The sequence below is a fragment of the Babylonia areolata genome, chromosome 4 (assembly GCF_041734735.1).
Source record: "Babylonia areolata isolate BAREFJ2019XMU chromosome 4, ASM4173473v1, whole genome shotgun sequence".
Taxonomy (NCBI): domain Eukaryota; kingdom Metazoa; phylum Mollusca; class Gastropoda; order Neogastropoda; family Buccinidae; genus Babylonia; species Babylonia areolata.
This window is the reverse complement of record NC_134879.1, coordinates 19659605-19681399: the sequence shown is the minus strand read 5'-3', so window position 1 is coordinate 19681399 and position 21795 is coordinate 19659605. Positions and strand designations below refer to the sequence as shown.

Here is a 21795-nt window from a genome sequence, read left to right as displayed (position 1 = left end):
TAAATAAAAATTCCATGCTTAGCAAAAGAAGTTCCTGTTTGAACAAAAAATGATAATAATGACTCCTCTTGTTGTTGTGTCAGAATAAGAGGTCAAAGTGCCAAGTTTAGAGAATACAAAAAATATAAATATAACAGTAAATGCAGTTTGCATATAATTAGGCTTCTTTTTTATTTTTTTGTGCCCATCCCAGAGGTGCAATATTGTTTTAAACAAGATGACTGGAAAGAACTGAATTTTTCCTATTTTTATGCCAAATTTGGTGTCAACTGACAAAGCATTTGCAGAGAAAATGACAATGTTAAAGTTTACCACGAACACACAGACACATGGACACACACACACACACACACAGAGACAACCGAACACCGGGTTAAAACATAGACTCACTTTGTTTACACAAGTGAGTCAAAAAGAAAGTCACTGACTAACTCAACTCTCACCATTGGACTCCAGCACCTCAGCAGTGAGACGTATGGTGAAGGGACAGTTGTTGGGCACAACGGCTCTCAGTCCTTTCTCTGCCAGGGCACCTGTTGACATGCCACAACCATTCAGCATTTCTTCTTCCCTTTCCCCTGCTAAATATGGAACAATATTGTACTGTATTTATTGTCTACTTAAGGCTGTTGTTACCCTTTTTTTTCCTGCTTCTTGTATTTTGTCATTTTAAATGTAAACCCCATCAAAACTGCACATGAACAAGGAAGCTACAGCAGTCCTTAGACTCTTTATAGGGTTTGGGAGGACAAGAAACAGCAGCACATGAAAGTCACAACTGACTGTGACATCAAAATAGATCTTGATCAATACATTTAAACATGTACTTTCACGACACCCACCCCCCACCCCCCAAAAAAGATGGAATGCAGTGAAACAACTTTCTTACCCTTCTGTCTTTGGTTTGTTTTTATAACTAACTCTTGATTATTATACAGTTCAGTTTCTGTAAGCTTTTACAAAGCCACTCAGGCATAACCTTAGAGGGGTTTTTTTTTGTTTTTTTTAGGCAGCACTGAACTTGTAAATATACAAGAGCACCATTTTACCCTTGAACAGGAACATACGGCTTGTGAATTATTCACAAATCAGATAAACAAATGTCAACCTACCGTGACCAAATTCTCTCCTTCCTACAGCTCCGGGTCTGCCAGTCTCGTTAGTGGCATAGGGAGGGAACTGAAAAACAAAGAGAGGCTTGCTCTTTAATTTCAAAAGCAAAATGAACAATGTAATGAAAACAAACCGGGCAACGACAACATACAATAGCATCAAAGACATAACATACTTGCAATGCTCGGCAATTTCAGAGTTGGTGTACAGTAGACAAGATATATTTGGCATTCAGCATGCCATCATAATGAATATGCCAACATTTATCCCTTCCAAAACAGTAACAAACAGTGCAGATGAGTACATGCTCACAACTCCAACATGTTCACTACAAGAGAGAGAGAGAGAGAGAGAGAGAGAGAGAGAGAGAGAGAGAAAGAGAGAGAGAGATGAGAGAGAGAGAGAGAGAGAGAGAGAGAGAGAGAGAGAGAGAGAGAGAGAGAGATCGTTACTGAATCAGTCTGACAACAGCAGAAAGAAGCCAACAGGGTAACACTGACCTCATAATGCAGCATGAAGTTCTTTTCCCTGTAGTTCCTGTGAATCAAAGCACCACATGAGTCAACTGCATCAACTTATGGATGGAAACAGCAACCATTCTGAGCATTAATCACACTCTGAGACAATGACATGCCATGTTTTCTGCTGATCTGTAAAATTAACCATCTCTTTATCAAAGACACACACACACACACACACACACATACACACACACACAAACACACAAATGCATACGCACATACATGAGTCAACACGCCACACAAAACAGATTTGCTGTGCGAGCACACACACATAAATGCACATGAACACACACGCACAAAGTCCTTACCCAAACCATATATTGTCTCCCCTCCCTCACCCCTCCTGTGCTGCTTTCCCCTCCCTACCCTGCTCCCTTTTTTTCACCCTAAAACACACACACACATACTCACACACACACTGACACACACACACACACACACAGTGACACATACACACTGATAGTAAAACAAATACACTTGCAGACCGATTGAAAAACAACAACAACAACAAAAAAACCTAACTGGATGGCACTACTCTGTGGTGACACACTATCTAAGGTGGACAGCAGCCCAAATCTAACACAGAGAAATCTGTTGTTACAAAAAAACAACGCAGAAAACACACACACAGACACACACATATACACATACCAACATGTACACACACACACACACACACACACACACCACACCACCCACTGACCCAGTGAGAACGGAGACAGGGTCCATCCTGGCCGCAGCTTCAGGACTGTCGTACGTCACTGTGCACAGCACCTGCACACGCACAGTCAGGGTGCACACAATAAATACATACACATGACAAACTGAAAAAGGGCCAAGAGGGTCACCACAGACAGACCGACAAAGAAAACTAAAGAGGCCTGCTTCATGTGAAGAAAGTTAAAAATGCACATGCATGATGATGGGGTTCAAAATGATGGTCTTCTTGTTAGTTTTTTGTTGTTGTTTTTCCTGCATTTGTGTTGGACTGTTTTTATCCCACTCTTAATGCGCCCATACTCTGTTTTCAGGGGTGTGCATGCTGGATATGTTTTTGTTTCTGTAACCCACTGTATACTGACATGGCATGCTAACTTTAAGGTGTGTATTTGATCTTCTGCATGTGTATACATATGAAAGGGATTCAGGCACTAGCATGTCTACACATCTGTTGGCACAGGAAATTAAAAAAAATCTCAGCCCTATGCCAAATAGGTGCTTAGATTGGGATAGGAGATCAGGCCCCTTGGATTGAAAGCCCATCAGTTTGACCTTTCTGCTGCTGCACCTGTCCTGGCCTGCTTCAAGCAAAGCAAGCTAAATATGCAGAGATGATCAAGAGGTTTAACATGAGGGTCACCTGGGTCTGTCCTCGCTGGAAGAGCGCTGAACCATGCAGGGGTTTGAACAGGTCCACCTTGCAGCTGATGTCACGGAGCTGTTCCAACCCTCGACCATCACACCTACAGGTAACACACATACACAAACACACACACCAAACACCACACCCACCCACATCATACATAAAACACACACATACCAAACACACTCACAAGTATACACACATATGTACACGCACACGCACACACACACCAAAGGGATCTCTTGAAGTGAGCCGGAATAATATTTTTAAAAAGAAAAAGAAAACCAAAATTCTACACAAATGTAATGTTAATGCATTTGTTTTAAATGGAAGGAAGGGGGTGAGGGGGGAGGTTATTCTCAACGACAATCAACAGGAACCTAAAAAAGTAAATATCTAAATGTTAACTATCTCAGAATAAGTAGAGCTGACAAAACAAGAAACTTTACGTGGTATCTATCCTCATTTTCATATTCACCCCCAAAAATGATCCACATCAAGACATACTCTAAAAGACTTATTTCTAATAATCCAAGCATACAACCTTCAAACTATTGACTGCCAACTCAAGTGGACTGCAGAACAGTGTGTCCAGATTTCACTTTCTTTTCTTCGTAACTTTTGTGAACATTCCTGAGTCATAAGACTAAAAATCTTTCTTCTCTTCTTTTCAAGCCCAAAAAGACATGGAACAGACTCCCTGAAAACCTCACATGTTTTAATTCTGGCCTCATAGCTCATCTCTTCTCTTTGCAACAGGTTTGTTAGTGGCATGTCCATCAAACAGTAAAATAATCCTGCGTATGTGTGGCATGCTTGACAATGTATGTATGTATATGTGTATGTGTGTTTTTGTGCGTCTGGATATGTATGTGAGTATTTGTGTGTGTGCATGCATGTGGTATAATATGTACAGTTTGTTAGGTGCTTCTTGGTGTGTATTTATATGTGTAATGTCAATGTACTGCATGCATGTGACTGAAGCCTGACTGAATGACAACAGAAACGAATGATGAGCACCTAAAGGGAGCTGTCAGTTGTTCAAATGACTGTATTGGTAAAAGTGCTCAGAGTCTGTCTCTAACTGAAGATAGGCACTATACATGTTAAATCAATAATAATAATACTAATAATGTGTGGTAGATCATGCGTATTTCATACCAAGTAAAGCTCCTGGAGCAGTTCTCTGGATAGATTGCTGTATAAGTGTCCATTGTTAGTAGTAGTAGTATTATAATCAAAAAAACACCAATCAACAAAATCAAAATTTGTGGGCTGTCACTCACCTACGATCTTCATCCAGGATCAAGCTGCGGAACACTTCTTTCGTCACAGAGTTGAAACAGTCATTCATCAAAGAGGGATCACTGGCAGGGTAAGCCTCTAGAAAATGTGAAGATAAATCATATTATTTCATACACTCTGGTGTGTCTTTTTTTCCCCAGTGCACCATGTGCTGTTGCATTTCTTATTGATAGATGCCTTTATTTTCTTGGAACGCATACATGTGTGTGCAAAAGTGCTGTTGAATTACTTATTGATAGATGCTTTTATTTTCTTGGAACGTACGTGCATGCTATATTTGATTTTATCTAATTCTCTGTTATCATTGTCTGTTAATCATCATATGTATTCTCTTGTAGAATGCAGCCCAGATATGTGAACCGAATATCTTCATATTTGTGTTATACAAAACAATGTTCTAAAAATAGTTTCTATTCATGCAATCTTTTACTTTTTGTCATTTTTGTCATGTCACACACACACACACACACACACACACACACACACACACACACACACAATCATACTCTTTCTCTCTCTCTCTAACACATACATACACAAAGAACAAAGAAAGAGAGAATAATTTACACTATCATGAATATAACATGTAAACACAAACGAGCAGATACTTACAATAAGGCAAACACACACACAAATATACAAGCACACACACACACAAACATGTGCATGTGACATATAAACATACATTAATGGGCATGTACATGCACACAGAACACACACATACACGCACACACACAAGCACACACACAAAGACAGTCACAGAGGCATGCACATACAGACACACACACACACAATGATTACACACATACACACAGTGAAGAAACAAACACAAGAACATGAACAGACTGTCCAGTGTTCACCTTTCAACTTCTCAATCACATCAGCCTTGATCTGCTGGATTGCGACATCCCTGGACACCTGCCATCAGAAACAACCTGTCACTTTCTCCCGCCGTCTCCACTGCTAATGCAATTATACAGCATAACAATAATAATAATGCAAACTGATACCCACACCTCACAGGTAAGGTGTTTGTGGCATTTACGACAAAAAGTTATACATACTGGTACATAAATATACATTCATAACACACACCATGCACAAACAAGCATGTGCAGACACAAACACACCTGCACATGCACACACACAAACCGCCAACCAGAAGCCCAAGAAGCACATTAGTCACCAAGATAGTAAGCAGAATTGAAGAGGAGTGTTTAGAGATACTATTAAAACTGAACTGGGGAATCCACATGACTGAGAAGAGTAGTTTGTTCCACATCACATGGCCAAAGTAGGAGAAAGAACGCTGAACTTGGGATTTTTTCTTTAGTTTCTTTGAGGAACTGTTCACACTACAGAATCAACACAATAAGAAATGCGAGAAATTCACCTAACAACCAACAGTGTTCCACAAAATGTTTTTGATTTTACATTTTTCTTATTGGGCAGGAATTCCATATTTTTATGTTCATTTTCCTTATAATCAAAGTATGTTCCAGAATTTCTTATAAACTGTTTATTTTCTTTTTGGGCAACGCCTGTTCCTGATTTTATGTTTGGCTTAATTCTAGAACCAAATTTGCAGGAGACTGACCTATTTCACCTTTCTTGAGTTATTGCTGAGTCTGGCAAAAAAGGGAACTCTTTAATACCAATATCTAGAAATGAATAACAGTATTGCTAATGTGACAACACATAACTGTTATTTCTGATGCAAACAACAGGAAATGTGATTATCCATCACAAGGCTCCATGACTGTTGTGCACATACCCATTCTCTCTCTTGTCAAAATTACCAGGAGAAATATATTTCATCTCCAGGTGATAGCAAAACCCATGACAATAAATGATTAATTGTAGAAAAAAAAATTTTGTAAATCCATTTCAATGCATGATCATAAAAAAAATCAAGAGTGCACAAGGTCCCAGCCAAAGCAAAAGAACAAAACAAAAACAACAACAACAACAACAACAACAAAAAAAAAAAAAAAAAAAGTGAGTGCTCAGTTACACACACAAACACACACTCACATACAAAACACATCCACACATAAACCACACACCACACACACACACATACACCCTCTCCAATCCACACACTCTAAACTTTCATTCACAACTTGATGTTCTTGCTCTCCCACCTTGTCATAGCTGTTGTTGTACAGCACGTCCCGCACTCTGGCAGAACACATACTGAAACAAGGGCCAAGAAAACATCAGTTCACAGTTCATACACATCTTTTATCACAAAATTTTAAAACTTTTTTAAAAAAAACATTAAAAAACCAACTAAAGGCCAAAAATTGTAAAACTATTGCATCAGGAACCCAGAAAGGCGCATTTTCCATTTTCTGTATGTATGTATGTGTAAGTGCTTCTTAAATCTTGCATGCAAGCTTTACGAAAGCAAACATATGCATCTGAGAGTGTCCAAATGTCCTATCTTTCACTTTAATTATTCTATGTTACTTTCAAAAATATTCTGCTTTCATTTTCATTTTTTGTCCAGAAAGCTGAATGTAAAAAGAGCACATGCATGCTTATTCAACTCTACACCATTTCCCTCATTTTAAAAACAGAAAAAAAAAAAGCTGGTTTGCTCTTTCATTCTCTCTCACCTCCTCAAAGAACTGGCCACCTCTGCCTCGAGGGCGGGCAGGGGTTCCAGCACCCTCTTGGGTCGGCCGAGGGCAGTGGCCAGCTGGGCAATGCCCTGCACCACGGACTGCACCTCCCTGACCCCGGTGCTGATGGCTCGCTGCAGGTCGTGGAGGTGCACCGCCTCGCCCACCCCTTCCAGCATCACTGCCATGTTTTGGAAAGACAGGATTATAATTATTATAATAACATCAATAATATTAATGAGTGTTTTCATAGCCTTTACCCTGTGGCTCAAAGCACACTGAAAGCATCACTGCCAGGTTTGGAAAGACAGGATGATAATAATAATGATAATAATAATAATCATGTGCACTTTGATAGCCCTTACCAAAGCACATTTAAACTCTAATGCATCACTGACAGGTTTGACTGTCAGGATAGTAACAGGACTGATAATAATAAAAAATAATTATAACAAGAATGATGATAATATTGTGCATTTGCACAGCCCTTACCTTGCAGTTCTAAGTGCATTTAAAGCAGACCATGTTTGGAAATCAGAATAATGAATAAATACAATAATGATGGTATAATAATAATAATTATCAAAACAATACAATACAATATCAATAATAACAATAATATAATAGCAATAGTAACAATAATAATGATAATAATAATTACGACAGTAGTAATGATAATAATGTGCATTTATACAGCCCTTACCCTGTGGCTCTAAGCGCATTTTAAACATCATTGCCAGGTTCAGAAGACAGAATAATAATGATGATAACAACCATAACAATAACAACATTTATATAGCCCTTACCCATGGAAGAGGCTTACTACCAGCCCGATGCCCTGAAAGCATCTTTGTTTTCTTTTTTTTTTTTTACTCTCCTCCTCTTCATGGGACGCAACTGCCATATTTACCTGAATCTATAAGTGGGTTTTTTTTTTTACCTGTACTGACGTTTTCACCCCACAAGGGTGTGTATGCTGGGTATGATCATGTTTTCATAATTCACCAAACACTTGACAGGAAATACAGAATTGTTAACATACACATTTGATGTTCTGCATGTGCATGCATATGAAGGAGGTTCAGGTGCTCAGCACACCTGCTGACCAAGGAGATCATAAGAATCTTCACCCTTCAACTGGGATTCTTCTTCTTCTTCATTCGTGGGCTGCTACTCCTTCGTTCACTCATATGTACACGAGTGGGCTTTTACGTGTATGACCATTTTTACCCCGCCATGAAGGCAGCCATATTCCTCTTTCAGGGGTGTGCATGCTGGGTATATTATTGTTTCCATAACCCACCAAACGCTGACATGAATTACAGGATCTTTAACATGCATATTTGATCTTCTGCGAAGGGGGTTCAGGCACCAGCAGGTCTGCATATATGTTAACCTCGGAGATTGGAAAAATCTCCACCCTTTACACACCAGGCGCCATTACCAACCAGGATTGACAGCCAGGACCCTAGAATTGGAAGCCAAGTGCCCTAAAGACTTGGCCACAGCACCAGTCTGAAAGTATCACAACAACAAAAGCTGTGAAGCAAGGTACTCACCTACATGCTGTTTCTGCGTTGCCGTGACAATCAGATCCAGGGTGCTGCGCTGCAGCTGTTTGCGCGTGGGGTTGATGACCACCTCCTTGTCCACCAGGCCAACACGCACAGCACCTGTGTTCAATTCCATCCAGCAAACACTTTCACTTTGGACCGTCATTCAGTGATGGCTAACATTACACTGCCCCTACATTTCTCTCTCTGAAGGCCATTTCTGCATGCAGTCTCTTTCATATTGGTTCTCAAGTCTATCATGACTGCCTCAAAACGATACTTGTAGCTTGCTAAATTGGTTAGAGGCAGCATGATTTCATTTAATTTGACTTTTAAAATGGATTTATCAAGTTGCTATGCGAAGACAGTTTTAAAAGAAATTTCAAAGTGGCTTAAAAAGTAACAAAAAAAAAAGCAACAACAAAAAAGTGGCTGGACAGCTGTTTTTGTGCCCAGACCATCATCTGGGATTTTGTAGAAAGTAATACCTGAGCTATACATGGACAGAAACATAAATGGGTGAATCAGCCTTTATACTTTATTTTCAATATTTATAACAGGATTTAAATACAACGTGGACAAAGTGACAAGTAGATGAACTGGTCTTTCTAACACTGTTTTTATTGATGAACCTTTTAACATCACTTTGCCTTCTTATCCACTGGTTTTAAAGAACTGATTGGTGTTCAGCCCTGAAATGGCCCCTAGTTTCTATGTGAAGAATGCTCCCCAGTGCCAAATATTGGAGATACAATGCTCTCAGGCACAGGCTTCTGTTAATGTCAAAACAACACAATGGACTTGCTCACTCAAATTTAGTCAGGTGGCAAAGGTTAGTCACTGTTCTTTTGGCGGGAAACTGGCCACAGCTGTCAAGCTATGTCACAACGCTAACACGACCCCTTGATGTCAACCAAGTCACCTATGGCAGTGCACTGTCTAGTCAACTAAAATCGCCTATGGTGGTGAAATGGTTAAGATTTCACTTAAGTTCTCCAAACCCCAAAATCTGACTGTTGTTTTTGGGAGAAGGTGAAAGGCAGGTTAAGCATGGTAAAGATTCCTAAAGATATCAATCCCTGTCAAGTACAAACTGTTACAAGCAAAACAGACTTGATGATCAAGTTCTCACTTGATAAATCAAACAATGCAGTGATGTGCTTGACTTATTCCTGCTTGAATAAGTCCTTGACTAATTCAACCACAGAAGAAAATAATTACACATTATCCTAGAAGCAGACATACAGAGATGGGCAGCCAAACAAGACAGAAAGTGTAATATAAAGCTTGATTAAGCCATCGAACAATTGACATAAAGCAAATAAAAATGCCTCAAAGTTCAAATGAAGGAGGGTAATGTAACTTCTATAACCCCTGTTAATGTAAAAAAATACACATGGTAAGCCAGGTACACTACTAGACGAATGAATTCCATCTGTTACAATTAATCGACTGGTAGTACCACTTTATACACAGAAAAATAATTTGTCTAAGTTCTCTCTTTCTTTTTTTTATACCATTAAACACACACACACACACACACACACACACACACACACACACTCTTTATAACATCTGGGTTGCTCAAACATCATCATAATCATCACCATCCTCCTCCTCCTTCATTATCAATAAATGTAATAAAATGATAAATAACAACAGCAAAAAGTCACCATGGCAGTCACATACCCACAGGGCCATTCCACGGAATGTCCGATACACTCAGAGCAGCAGACGCTGTGACAGAACAACCATCACTCAATTAGTAGACCAGCAATGTGAAACAATGAAATATGTTTCATTGACAACACGACCAACTATGCTGGAGGAATCTGGTGAACAGTTCTTCAATACAGCTCTCCAATGACTCTTAACACAGCCAAGGGTGAAGAAGAAAAAGAAGGGGAAGAAAGGAAGAGAGGAAGAGGAGGGGGCTGAGGAAGAAGATGCAGAAGAACAAGAAGAAAAAGAATATCTCATTAATACATATTGACAATCAAATTGTAAGAAAGAAAGAAAAAAAAGCCTGCTGTCAAGACAGTGCTGGGTACTAAAAAGCAAGTCACACATCAGTTTTTCTTTTTCTTTTCTTTTTTTTTTTTTGGTCTATGCCAAACTAGCTGTCCGACAAGGTCTATAAAGTTCAGTGTTTGCAAACTGAAATCTGAAATTCAAAGTACGCATTCAACAACTGACCTGTCTACAAATACAATGTGCAGGTGGAAAACTAAGAGTAAGACCAAAAGATGTCAAGATGATTGGACCCTGGAAAGATGCATTTGAACTAAATGAAAACAATGACAATACATACAAACACTGGAACACAGTGTTCGTTCAGTGTCGGAAGAATTTTCATTAACTCACTCGGGACAAATAGTTTTCTCCCTTGCTTTTCCCTACAGACGACCCATTTCTTAGGGTTAGGAAAAAAATCACAAAAAATACAAAACAAAAAGTAACTGAATGAAACTCACTGTACTTGACCCACTGACCCCTATCCTCATGCCATGTGTTTGCCCACCCCCCTCCCTCTTCACCGCCCTCAGAAACTGAGTCACTATCAGTACCTTCTTGCTATTAGCTTTCTTCACTGCAGATACTTTATTCAACGTCTTCATCATCCCCATCAATGTCGAAACTTTCAGTTTGAAGCATTTCAATCACTTCAGCAGCAGTAAAAAGCCACTGTCGTTATACAGTTTGCTCCAAAAATTTCAGCTTGTATCGCCTGCGACGCCATTTTTGATATGTATGCAGATTAGCTTGTCATGTGGGGTGCCGAGGTCAATGGCTTGCCAGCGAGTGTGTTGTTACGGAATCTCACGAAGAAACTTTCCATTTGACGCTTGACATGTTTGCAATGCCTGGTGTAGCTGCGATTGTTATGGTACCCCATGAGGAAAACGTGGAAAAATTTTTAATTGTCGAAACTACTACAGTGTTCCGTCTTTCAGAACCGCTATCGCTCATAAACTGTGTAAAAGATGAATAGCAAAACTATTCTACTTCTGTTAGTTTACTTCTTTCATTTATTTGCGAAATGCTTTATATTGTATCTGTATTTCTCTTTTTGTCACAACAGATTCGGGCTGCTCTCCCCAGGGAGAGCGCGTTGCTACACTACAGCGCACCCTTTTCTTTTTTTTTTTCTTTTTCTGTGTGCAGTTTTATTTGTTTTTCCTATCGAAGTGGATTTTCTACAGGTTTTGCCAGGAACAACCCTTTTGTAGCCGCAGGTTCTTTTACGTGCACTAAGTGCATGTTGCACATGGGACCTTGGTTTATCGTCTCATCTGAATGACTAGCGTCCAGACCACCACTCAAGGTCTAGTGGAGGGAGAGATAATATCGGCGGTTGAGCCGTGATTCAAACCAGCTTGCTCAGATTCTCTCCATTCCTATGCGGACGCGTTACCTCTAGGCCATCACTCCATGCATAATAAACTTGTTTAACTTGTTCACTTCCAACCCCAGATATAGCCGTGGTTTAGGGGTACTGCATTATCAACAGTCCAGCCACCCACTGGAATAACTAAATAAACTTACTTCATTGCAAATGGCAACTGCCTTGATGAGTGTTTGAAGCAATATGTCAGCAAGTTTTGGCTTGATTTTGATGGGTTTTTTTTTTCGCGTTTTATAAAGCGAAAAGCCGTTAACATGGCTGCCAGAATGTACGATACAGAAGAGGTGGCTAGAATTTTGTTTGATTTTCCACACAACGTCAACAATAACAACTTCGAAAACGTGAGAGGAAACGAAAGTGATGTTGTTCAACTGAAGTGATTCTGGTTATCCTGATGATGATGCAACGCTACAAGGTACATCAAAAGGAATGGGGCGGGGTCATGTTAGAAGTGGGTATAGAAAAAAACTCAATATTCTGGCTTGAAACCTTCATTCTGGGGTTTTCATTTGCTATGAAACTGTCTAGATGAAAGCTTCAAGCTGAAATATTGTTTACAATGAGCTTTTTGTGTTGTAATATTCTGTGACAGAATTTGTGAGTGTTTAGGTGGGAGGGTGTGTGTATGTAGTGTTTATGTTTAATACAACATGATAGTGGAGGAAACAACATAACTGCACTAGGTTGTTGTGTCTAATACATTTGCTAACATTTTAGCACCATTTCCACCCATAACTAAACAAGCTTGAATTTTCTTCTTTTTTCCCCCCAAATATTTTGTCTATTTGTTTCTAAAATAATATGAGTTATCTTCCCCTGATTGGAAGTTATCTCATCCTGTCAACATTGATGTAATGATAATTATATTCTCCATTCATTTTGCCTGAAGAAAACATATTCTTTTTACATACTTTTGAGCATAATTAAAATTTTTGTGAATTTTTTTTAAAAGGTTATTATTTTGCAAAAATTACAAATAGTTCTGGAAGTGAAAGGGTTATATGAGAGAATGTGTGTGTGTTTGTGTGTGTATGTGTGTGTGTGTTTGTGTGTGCGCGCGCACACGATGGTATGAATGTGTTGTATGCGTGTATGAGTATGTGAATATGTATAAATGTGTCTGATGAAACTGTGTTTTTCATTAATGCACCATTTTCGTATGCATATGTTTTTGTTTTTTGGTGTGGTTTCTTTTTTTCAGATTCACTTTCTCATTTAATTGTAAATGGCTTGAAGTAAAAAATAAAATAAAATAAAAATAAAAAAGAACAGTTGCTGCTTATTTAATGTACTATCTGAAAAAATATTCTGACCTGGACTTAGACACACACACACACAGACAACCGAAATAGGGTTAATAGTAATACACAGGCTCAATTTTACACACTTCAGTCAAAAAAAAAGATGCACAAAATATAAACTTACCAGCATTAATACTGACAATATCAGGGTCGTTAGCACCATCCATGGCCAAAACATTACATACCAGCTGAAACAACAACAGAATCTATGTCATCATCATTTATCTACAATTTCCTGTTACTATCAACAGTCACTTCAACGACTATTATCATTACTACTATTGTATTCACAATGATCATCCACCATCTTTGTAAAGTGTTAAAAAAAAAAGGGGGGGGTGGGGAGAAGTGAGGTGAGGGGGTGGGGATCTTTGGAATAAAAATTTGATCATTGTATACAAACTGTACTTTACAGCCTACAATATGCTACTTTTTTATATGTACACATTTTTTTTTTATACTCAAATCTGACCTCTGCATCAACAAACTCAATATATGACATCGTTGATCACAATACACACAATTACACTAAACAGCAGCACTTCAGTCTTACACTGTTCGAATCAACATGGTTCGTGTACATGATTTACCTATGGGATTAATGTACATGATTTTTTTTTTAAATCTTTTTTTTTCTATGCCTTTTAGGCAGCTACACTCTGTTTTGGGGGAGATATGTGTGTGCATGTGTGCGCACGTGTGTGTGTGTGCGCATGCATGCGTGTGCGTGCATATGCATGTATGTGTGTGTGTTTGTGTGTGTGGTGTGTGTGTGTGTGTTGTTTGTGTATGTGTGTGTGTGTGTGCGTGTGTGTTTGTGTGGATGGTGGATGGAAGGGAAGAGGGTGTGAAAGTGAATTTGAGGGACATTCCACCAAACACTGACATGGACTTAAGGGATTTCTAATATGTGCATTTGATATTCTGTACACATGTGTGTACAAAGCAGTTCAAGCACTAGCAGGTCTGCACATATACTGATGTGGGAGAATGGAACACGACTCTTGACCCACCATGAGCTGCATGGATTTGAACCCAGGACCTCAGAGACCTACTGAACACAAGTTCAAAGCTCTGACGACTCTGCTGTGAGCCCATCTGTCTTGTTCTTTCAGTGAATATTAAAATCACAAATCATGCAGTTACTGATCATTGCATGAATGTTGGTAGCAACATAGTCTCTTGGCATTTTGAATCATGCCAACTGCTGTCTGCCGACATTTGCATCTTAACCAAATCTCATTATACAGCATCACATGTTACTGTTAACAGGATTCACATACTACTCATTGCTGAACATGATTCTCTAGATCATGTAAAGGGTTGCATGTGGAGATGAAAGCTGTGGTGTGTCTTAAAGTAGGAGCTTATTCCATTATCCATCACAAACCATTAACTAACATAACTTTTTCTTGGATTATGTACTCAGTACTGAAAACTGGTATCAGTTTTCTCAAAGTTCTATATCTGTAATAACCATGCAGACAAGTACCTGTGTATCACAGAAGAAACCAGAAGGAAACATGGGTCTCAGAGATCTGTCTGTGGACAATAACACAGCTTTAGAATATAAACACAAATTCATACAACTGAAAGATACAAAACAATGCACACACACACACACACACACACACACACACACACATATGCATGCATGCATGGATCATAATGCACACAACTGACATATGATTAGAAGAGAAAAAAAAGGAGAAAAACAGAAACAACGTTTCAAATCAAGAAGGTTAAACAATGAAAATTCCCAATCCATCACAAAGTTGACTGAACACTTTCTTCCTGTAAAACAGTAAAACCAGACACTATTCATTCTGCAACCTTTTTTATGATGTTTATGTATTAATGTCCTAGTTTTGCAGATGGAATGGACTAACATATGTTAAAACATACTAACATTTTTCATAATCTGAAAACATGTTTTTCTTTTGTTTTGTATTTCACTGCTTGATTTGTTGGAAAGATAAGATTGTGAGAAAGAGAGTCAGAGAGAGAATGATACAGGTCTACTATTTGGTGATTGTAAAATTTATGCATTGCAACTAAAGTAAGAAAGATGGAAGGAAAGCAAAGAGAGAGACTAGAGAAAGAGAGAGGAAGAGAGAGATAGACTAGAGAGACAGAGGCAAAGAGACAGACTGACAGCGAGAGACAGAGACTGAGAAACAGAGAGACAAAGGAGAGAAAACACATTTATTCAAAATATCCAAAATCACACACAAAACATTCACACACAAAAACCAGTGTGTTTATATAACAATAATAATGTACAAGGAATAATTTCATTTTTAAAACTATGAGAAAAAAAGACACTATGCTCACCAATCATTCGACTGGTCAAGATTTCTGTTTCTGTGGCACCAAGTTCTCTCCTGAAGAAGTTCATTGGTATTCGACCTGCCGCTGCAGCCTTTTGTCGGAAGTCAACCTGTCACCAGACTTAATCATTTAACTTTAACTGAAAGGAAATGAGACATAATATTCAAACCTGCACAGTTGTAGCCTAGTGGTAGGAACATGCATACTATATAGGCAAATGGGAGACCCAGGGTTCAATTCCTGAATCAGTGAATGGATCCAGATTTTTGTTCTTCGATTACATTCTTAATTCCAAGTGTTAGCTCTTTGAAAGAAACAGTTTTGAAAGAGACTGTACCTCAGATAATTCTATGTGCAAATCTGTACTCTACAAAATTTGATTTTAAAAAAAGAAGAAGAAGAAGAAAAAAAGAAAAAAGAAAAAAAAGCAGGGTGCAATTTATAAATCAGAAGTGCCAGTAAAATATGGTATATAAATGTATGAACTGATTAACTGTCATGAGTTCAATATCACACAGTCCACAACTGGCTATACAACTGTGAATGTGCCAGTTCCCAAGTCCAGTCAAAAGGACAGTGCAAACTGTCTGGAAACAAACTGATCAGTGACATAATGATAATCAGTAACATAATGATGTATATTTGTCATAAAAAAGACCCAAATAAAATTGTATGCTTCTGGGCACTGAAAGGTGTGCAATGACACAAGTTCAGAAATACTCACAAAAAATACCAAACTCACTGTGAGGGGTAGAAAGGAAACTGGTGTATATCTTTGCTTGCTGACTGCTGTGACCAAAACCGAAGTTTCTCCAAGCTGCAAAAACACACACACCCACCCACACATATATATATGATGCAAATACAGAAGCACGTGCACACATGGTTTTTTTGTTTTTGTATTTGTATGTATCAGACATAATTTTCAACAAGTAACATACACATTATTTTATTTGTCTTCAATTCTACTGAACTACATTTACATAAATCACAGAAAGGTTCCCAGATGTAACCACATGATGCAGTTTGTACTAAGTAGAAATGAGACTGTTATCAAATTGCTTAATCAGTTAATGTTTTTTCAGATCAATCTGACCTAACACAGCAAAAGAGACAAATAAGGACCATCACGAAAGTCCCCAACATCTAATGAGAACTGTGACAGCTGTTCTTTCTAGAACATACATGTACGAGATCACCCTGAATTCTGTATTTCATGCTTGGACCTGTTCAGCACAGCAGCATTTAGCATGGGTGACTGAAAAAAACATAAAGCAAGGATCAAGGATGATGGGTCAGATTTAAGTCATGGATAACTTTCGAAAACGAATGCCATAAGTCTAATTCAGTTCATGCACATGTGTACAACACTTGCCACATGGACAACTTGTCATGGAAGTCATCAAAGTCATGAATCAGATTTATGTGCTTTACCTGTGCAACGGCTGCTCCATCTGCAAAGCGGGCAAGTTTTCCTGAGCTTAGCTGAAGTTGTCTGAAAGAAGAAACTAGACTGGTGATATGGTCCAGAATGTTCCTGCTTTTCATCAGCTGTTTAGAAAGAAAAGGTTAACATTCAAAATAAGAATAAGACAAGACAATCAAGTTATGACTAACATATAGATGGAAGGCCAGGAGGCACAAATATACTGTGATCCTATTGCACAGTCTATTCGGTAGAAAATGATTAAAATGAAAAAGTACAAACAAGTGATAAAAAAAATTTAATAGTACTAACAGTAACACACTGTTTATGTGGTCATTGTGAGAGGGAGAGGTTGGGAATGGAGCTAAACCCCCAAATCAGCAGTCATAATCTTGTGCATACTCAGTATTTACATTGCTAAGCAAGTGCCACCAATCTGGTGACACAGTGACAGCTGCTCAAGAGCTTGCCCTTCAGAACTGATAGATTTGTTCATCATAATCATAGTGCTATATCATATCATTTATCACATCACTGGTCAGATTACAGGCATCTTCAGCCTTTTTGCTTAAATAGGTAGAATGATATTTTGATGTGTGTTCATTTTCCTTCATCTTCTTTAAAAGTCTAATTGGTACTCTATGTGTGCATTTTCTGCTATGGCTGAGAAATTCATCTTGATGTCATAATCCTTCCGGTGTCTATCTTACAAGTTTTTAGAATTTAGTGTTCTTGCAGTGGCAGTGGCAGACAAAAAATCAAATCTGTGTGAAAAGATTAGATTTTGTAACAGGTTTTGTCAGCTTCAGTAGATGTGCCTTTGTAAATGTAAAGATTTTGTATCTAGGAACCTTAGTATGAAAAAAAAAGTTTCATAATAGGTTAATTGTTAAATTGCAAGGGTATGGTATTTGAGGTAAATTGTTGGAATGGATAAAAGACTTCTTCTATGAAAGAACACAGTATGTGACAGTAAGGACTGAGTCATAGTGTTCTGTTAAGGTGAGTAGTGCTGTTCCTCAGGGCAGTGTCTTGGGGCCCACACTCCTTGTGTATTATATAAATCAAAATGACATACCTGAGATACTAGAACGTTTTGTGAAAATCTTTGCAGATGACACAAAGATCTATGAGGAAGTAGATTCTGATGTTGGTAGATTTGTATTTGTATTTCTTTTTATCACAACAGATTTCTCTGTGTGAAATTCAGGCTGCTCTCCCCAGGGAGAGCGCGTCGCTACACTACAGCGCCACCCATTTTTTATATATTTATTCCTGCGTGCACTTTTATTTGTTTTTCCTATCGCAATGGATTTTTCTACAGAATTTTGCCAGGAACAACCCTTCTGTTGCCGTGGGTTCTTTTACGTGCGCTAAGTGCATGCTGCACACAGGACCTTGGTTTATCGTCTCTTCTGAATGACTAGCATCCAGACCACCACTCAAGGTCTAGTGGAGGGGGAGAAAATATCAGCGGCTGATCCGTGATTCAAACCAGCTTGCTCAGATTCTCTCTATTCCTATGCGGAAGCGTTACCTGTAGGCCATCACTCCACTGCGGTTACAAGGTAGTATTGATAAGTTAATAAACTTGATTGATAAATGGCAAATTGAATTTAATAGCAATAATGTAAAGTTTTACATGTAGAAAAGAATAATCCACATTTCAAGTATTATATGGATGGTAATGAGCTGCAGGAGACTTAACTGGAGAGAGATCTTGGGGCTACTGTTGACTCTGATCTCTCTTTTGATGTTCAAATTAATGAAACCATAAAAAAGGCCAAAAGATTGACTGTAATGTTAGTTAGGAATATACAAAAGGAATATGTAAAAGTAAGAACATTATGGTGCCATTATTCAAGTCATTAGTCAGGCCGGTCCTGGAATATGGGAATGCTGTTTGGAATACAGGCTTACTGAAACATATAGACAGTATTGAAAATATTCAAAGAGGATATACTAAAACAATTATTGGCTTTGCTGATATCGACTATGAAAACAGACTGCAAACACTTCAGTTACCTAGTTTATAGTACAGAACTTAGAAGACTGCAGGGTGATATAACAGAGATGTATAAAACAACTCATGGATTATATGACAGTAGAACATTCTTTGTGTACATTGACTGAGGACACTGCTACAAGAGGCCATTCCTACAAACTCTTAAAATATTCAGTTAAAACTTTCAGATCTGTACATTTTTTTTTTTTTTTTACTAACAGAGTAAAAAATGTCTGGAACAATTTGTCACAAGATGTTGTTTCCACAGGAACAGTGAATACTTAAAAAAACAACAAAAAATCTTGAAAGTCGCCTACAGAAGTTTAAATACAAAATTCATCTAGCTATTTTGTGATTTATGAACTAATAAGCAATGTGCACTCAATGTTGGAAAATGATTTTATGTGGAGAAACTCCTTTTCTTCCCCAATTTAAGTGGACAGAAGGCCTTATCGGGCCTACACTGTGAGTACACAGCTTGATACTGATATGATGATATGATAAGCAACGCAGTGCCATGCAATGCGATACAATACACAAATACCACTTTATTCCAGGATTGGTCAGCCATATATCACTTTATGTGACGATTGTGAACGTAACCCATCAAAGTCAAAAACGAAACTCACTAGTTACCTGGCTAAAAATTTGGCCACGCCTGAACGGCCAGTGCTAGAGCTAACCAAAGCCGGCATCCTGGCGATACAGGTTCGTCTGTCACTGATATAAAATTTTTCACAATCGCAGTGTGGCAATCGGGTGTGGCACAGCGGCCTCTGGCAAGTACTGAGAGGCTTCAACTTTGATGAAGGGCTCATTCAAGTCATCCAGGCCCTCTACGAACATTCCAGCAGCGCAGTGCTCCTCAACAATCAACAAGGACAGTTCTTTCGGACCACAGTCGGAGTCAGGCAAGGATGCCTATTATCCCCAATACTTTTCAACATCTTTCTGGACAGAATCATGCAGGAGGCCCTTGAAGACCACCACACCTCCATCACCATTGGCGGCAGGCCAGTCTGCAATTCGCAGACGACATCGACCTCATGGGGGGCACTAACACCGAGCTCCAGGATCTAACAAACAGACTCACTACAAGAGCAAGTGCTTACGGCATGGAGGTCAGCACAGAGAAGTCAAAGGTCATGGTCAACAGCACAACTAACATCAGTGCCAACATAACCATGAATGGTGAGCCCTTGGAAGAAGTGACCAGCTTCAAGTACTTGGGAGCAACCCTGTCCAAAGACGGCACCTGCACAGCAGAAATCCGAAATAGGATTAATTCTGCAACGGCAGTGATGGCCAGACTGAACAGGGTATGGAAGAGTAACATCAGATTCCACACAAAATTCCTGCTCTACAAGTCACTGGTGGTCTCCATCCTCTTATATGGATGTGAGACATGGACACTGATGGCAGAAATAGAAAGAAGAATCCAAGCATTCGAAACCAAGTGCTTGAGGAGACTACTACACATCTCCTACAAGGAGCACAAGACCAATGACTATGTGCGAACCTGGTCAGCAACCTTGTTGGGCCCCAAGAACCACTGCTGGCGACTGTCAAACGACGGAAGATGGCATGGTTTGGTCACGTCATACGACATAACACCCTCTCCAAAACCATCCTGCAAGGGACTGTAGAGGGAGGGCGCAGACGGGGGCGGCAGAAAAAAAGCTGGTCTGACAACGTCAAGGAATGGACCAAAATGACGATGCCAGATCTCCTCACGACAGCTGCCAACAGAACGGCGTGGCGAGCTATGACATCTTCTTCATGTCCCCCCAACGACCCCAGCGGTCGAGGGAATGAGTGAGTGAGTGAGTGTTAATCGGTGGAACTCGTGAGTGTAGTGCAAGCAGGTTTATGTGCGCCGTGGTGTAATGCAGCAGAATAGCAGAATAAAACATCGTTTACCCATCGCCAACGTTGATTTCAACTTCGCAGCCATAGTTTTTATCTTTCCATGGCCCGAGGTGGGTCTGCCTGACGCTTGCCACTCGATATGGAGACTTTTTTAACAGCCACTTTCGGCACTGCCTGCACAAGCGAATGGGCGCCGCCATCTTTAACAACAATCAGCATGCGCAACTGCCCTTCGTTGTTGAAAATAACTACTGTGTAGTTCAAACAGACAATATAGTTCATTGATATATTTTATTTTAACATTTTCTTCTAAATACATAGTACATTAAATAAAAACTACCACGGTTTCAATGTGTAGGGTTCTGATTTCTAATTTTGAGATGATGTAAGCGATAGACCTTGTTCGTTAGGAAAAAAAATTAGAGTAATTTGCCCTTGATCTCTAAAAGCGAAAGTAGCGAGTTCGTTGATTGTACTTGTGTAAATGTTTCACAATGGGTCTGGGGAAAACGGGAGGAAAGAAGTACTATGTGTGCTGTTCGAACTTAAAAGGAAAAAAGGTGATATCGCAACGAATACCAGCCACGAACCGATTGCACAGAGCGTAGCGAGCTTCGTGAACTGAAAAGGACCGCACCCTCAGTGGCGATGATATTCCTTCACATTTTACGAACAAGGTCTTCAAAACAAGCACGGTATGACTTGACTTGACTAGACGACGGTTTAGGCCTCTCCCGAGGCCTGTTCGTGTTCCTAAAGAACTATACTGAAATGGTTGCATGCGTGGCGAGCGCGGCTAGACCAAATCAGTTGCCTGACAAGCTGGGTTGTACAGGCTAGGTAGGCCCCTCCAGTGTTTATCTAGGCGGGTCTTAAAGGCGTTGACTGATGACGCCAGGACCACGGAGTCTGGGAGACCGTTCCATTGTGTCACTACTCTGTTAGAGAAATAATTCCCCCTGACATCAAGGCGAA

General features: G+C 39.3%; 1 protein-coding gene across 1 annotated transcript in view; it reads right to left on the bottom strand.

Annotated features, from left to right (window-relative positions):
• Positions 1 to 21020, bottom strand: part of LOC143280933 (polyribonucleotide nucleotidyltransferase 1, mitochondrial-like) — a 32844-nt gene extending 11824 nt beyond the window's left edge. Inside the window, exons 1-17 of the mRNA XM_076585722.1 lie at positions 20872 to 21020; positions 16955 to 17015; positions 16263 to 16337; positions 15524 to 15629; positions 14682 to 14731; positions 13314 to 13377; positions 10172 to 10219; positions 8489 to 8602; positions 6924 to 7110; positions 6447 to 6498; positions 5163 to 5220; positions 4284 to 4380; positions 2995 to 3097; positions 2338 to 2408; positions 1614 to 1650; positions 1113 to 1179; positions 444 to 533 (exon numbers count right to left, since the gene is read on the bottom strand). Of these exons, the coding sequence (XP_076441837.1) occupies positions 444 to 533; positions 1113 to 1179; positions 1614 to 1650; positions 2338 to 2408; positions 2995 to 3097; positions 4284 to 4380; positions 5163 to 5220; positions 6447 to 6498; positions 6924 to 7110; positions 8489 to 8602; positions 10172 to 10219; positions 13314 to 13377; positions 14682 to 14731; positions 15524 to 15629; positions 16263 to 16337; positions 16955 to 17015; positions 20872 to 21020 (1429 nt within the window). The remainder of the gene's footprint in view (positions 1 to 443; positions 534 to 1112; positions 1180 to 1613; positions 1651 to 2337; positions 2409 to 2994; positions 3098 to 4283; positions 4381 to 5162; positions 5221 to 6446; positions 6499 to 6923; positions 7111 to 8488; positions 8603 to 10171; positions 10220 to 13313; positions 13378 to 14681; positions 14732 to 15523; positions 15630 to 16262; positions 16338 to 16954; positions 17016 to 20871) is intronic.
• Positions 21021 to 21795: the final 775 nt, after the last annotated feature.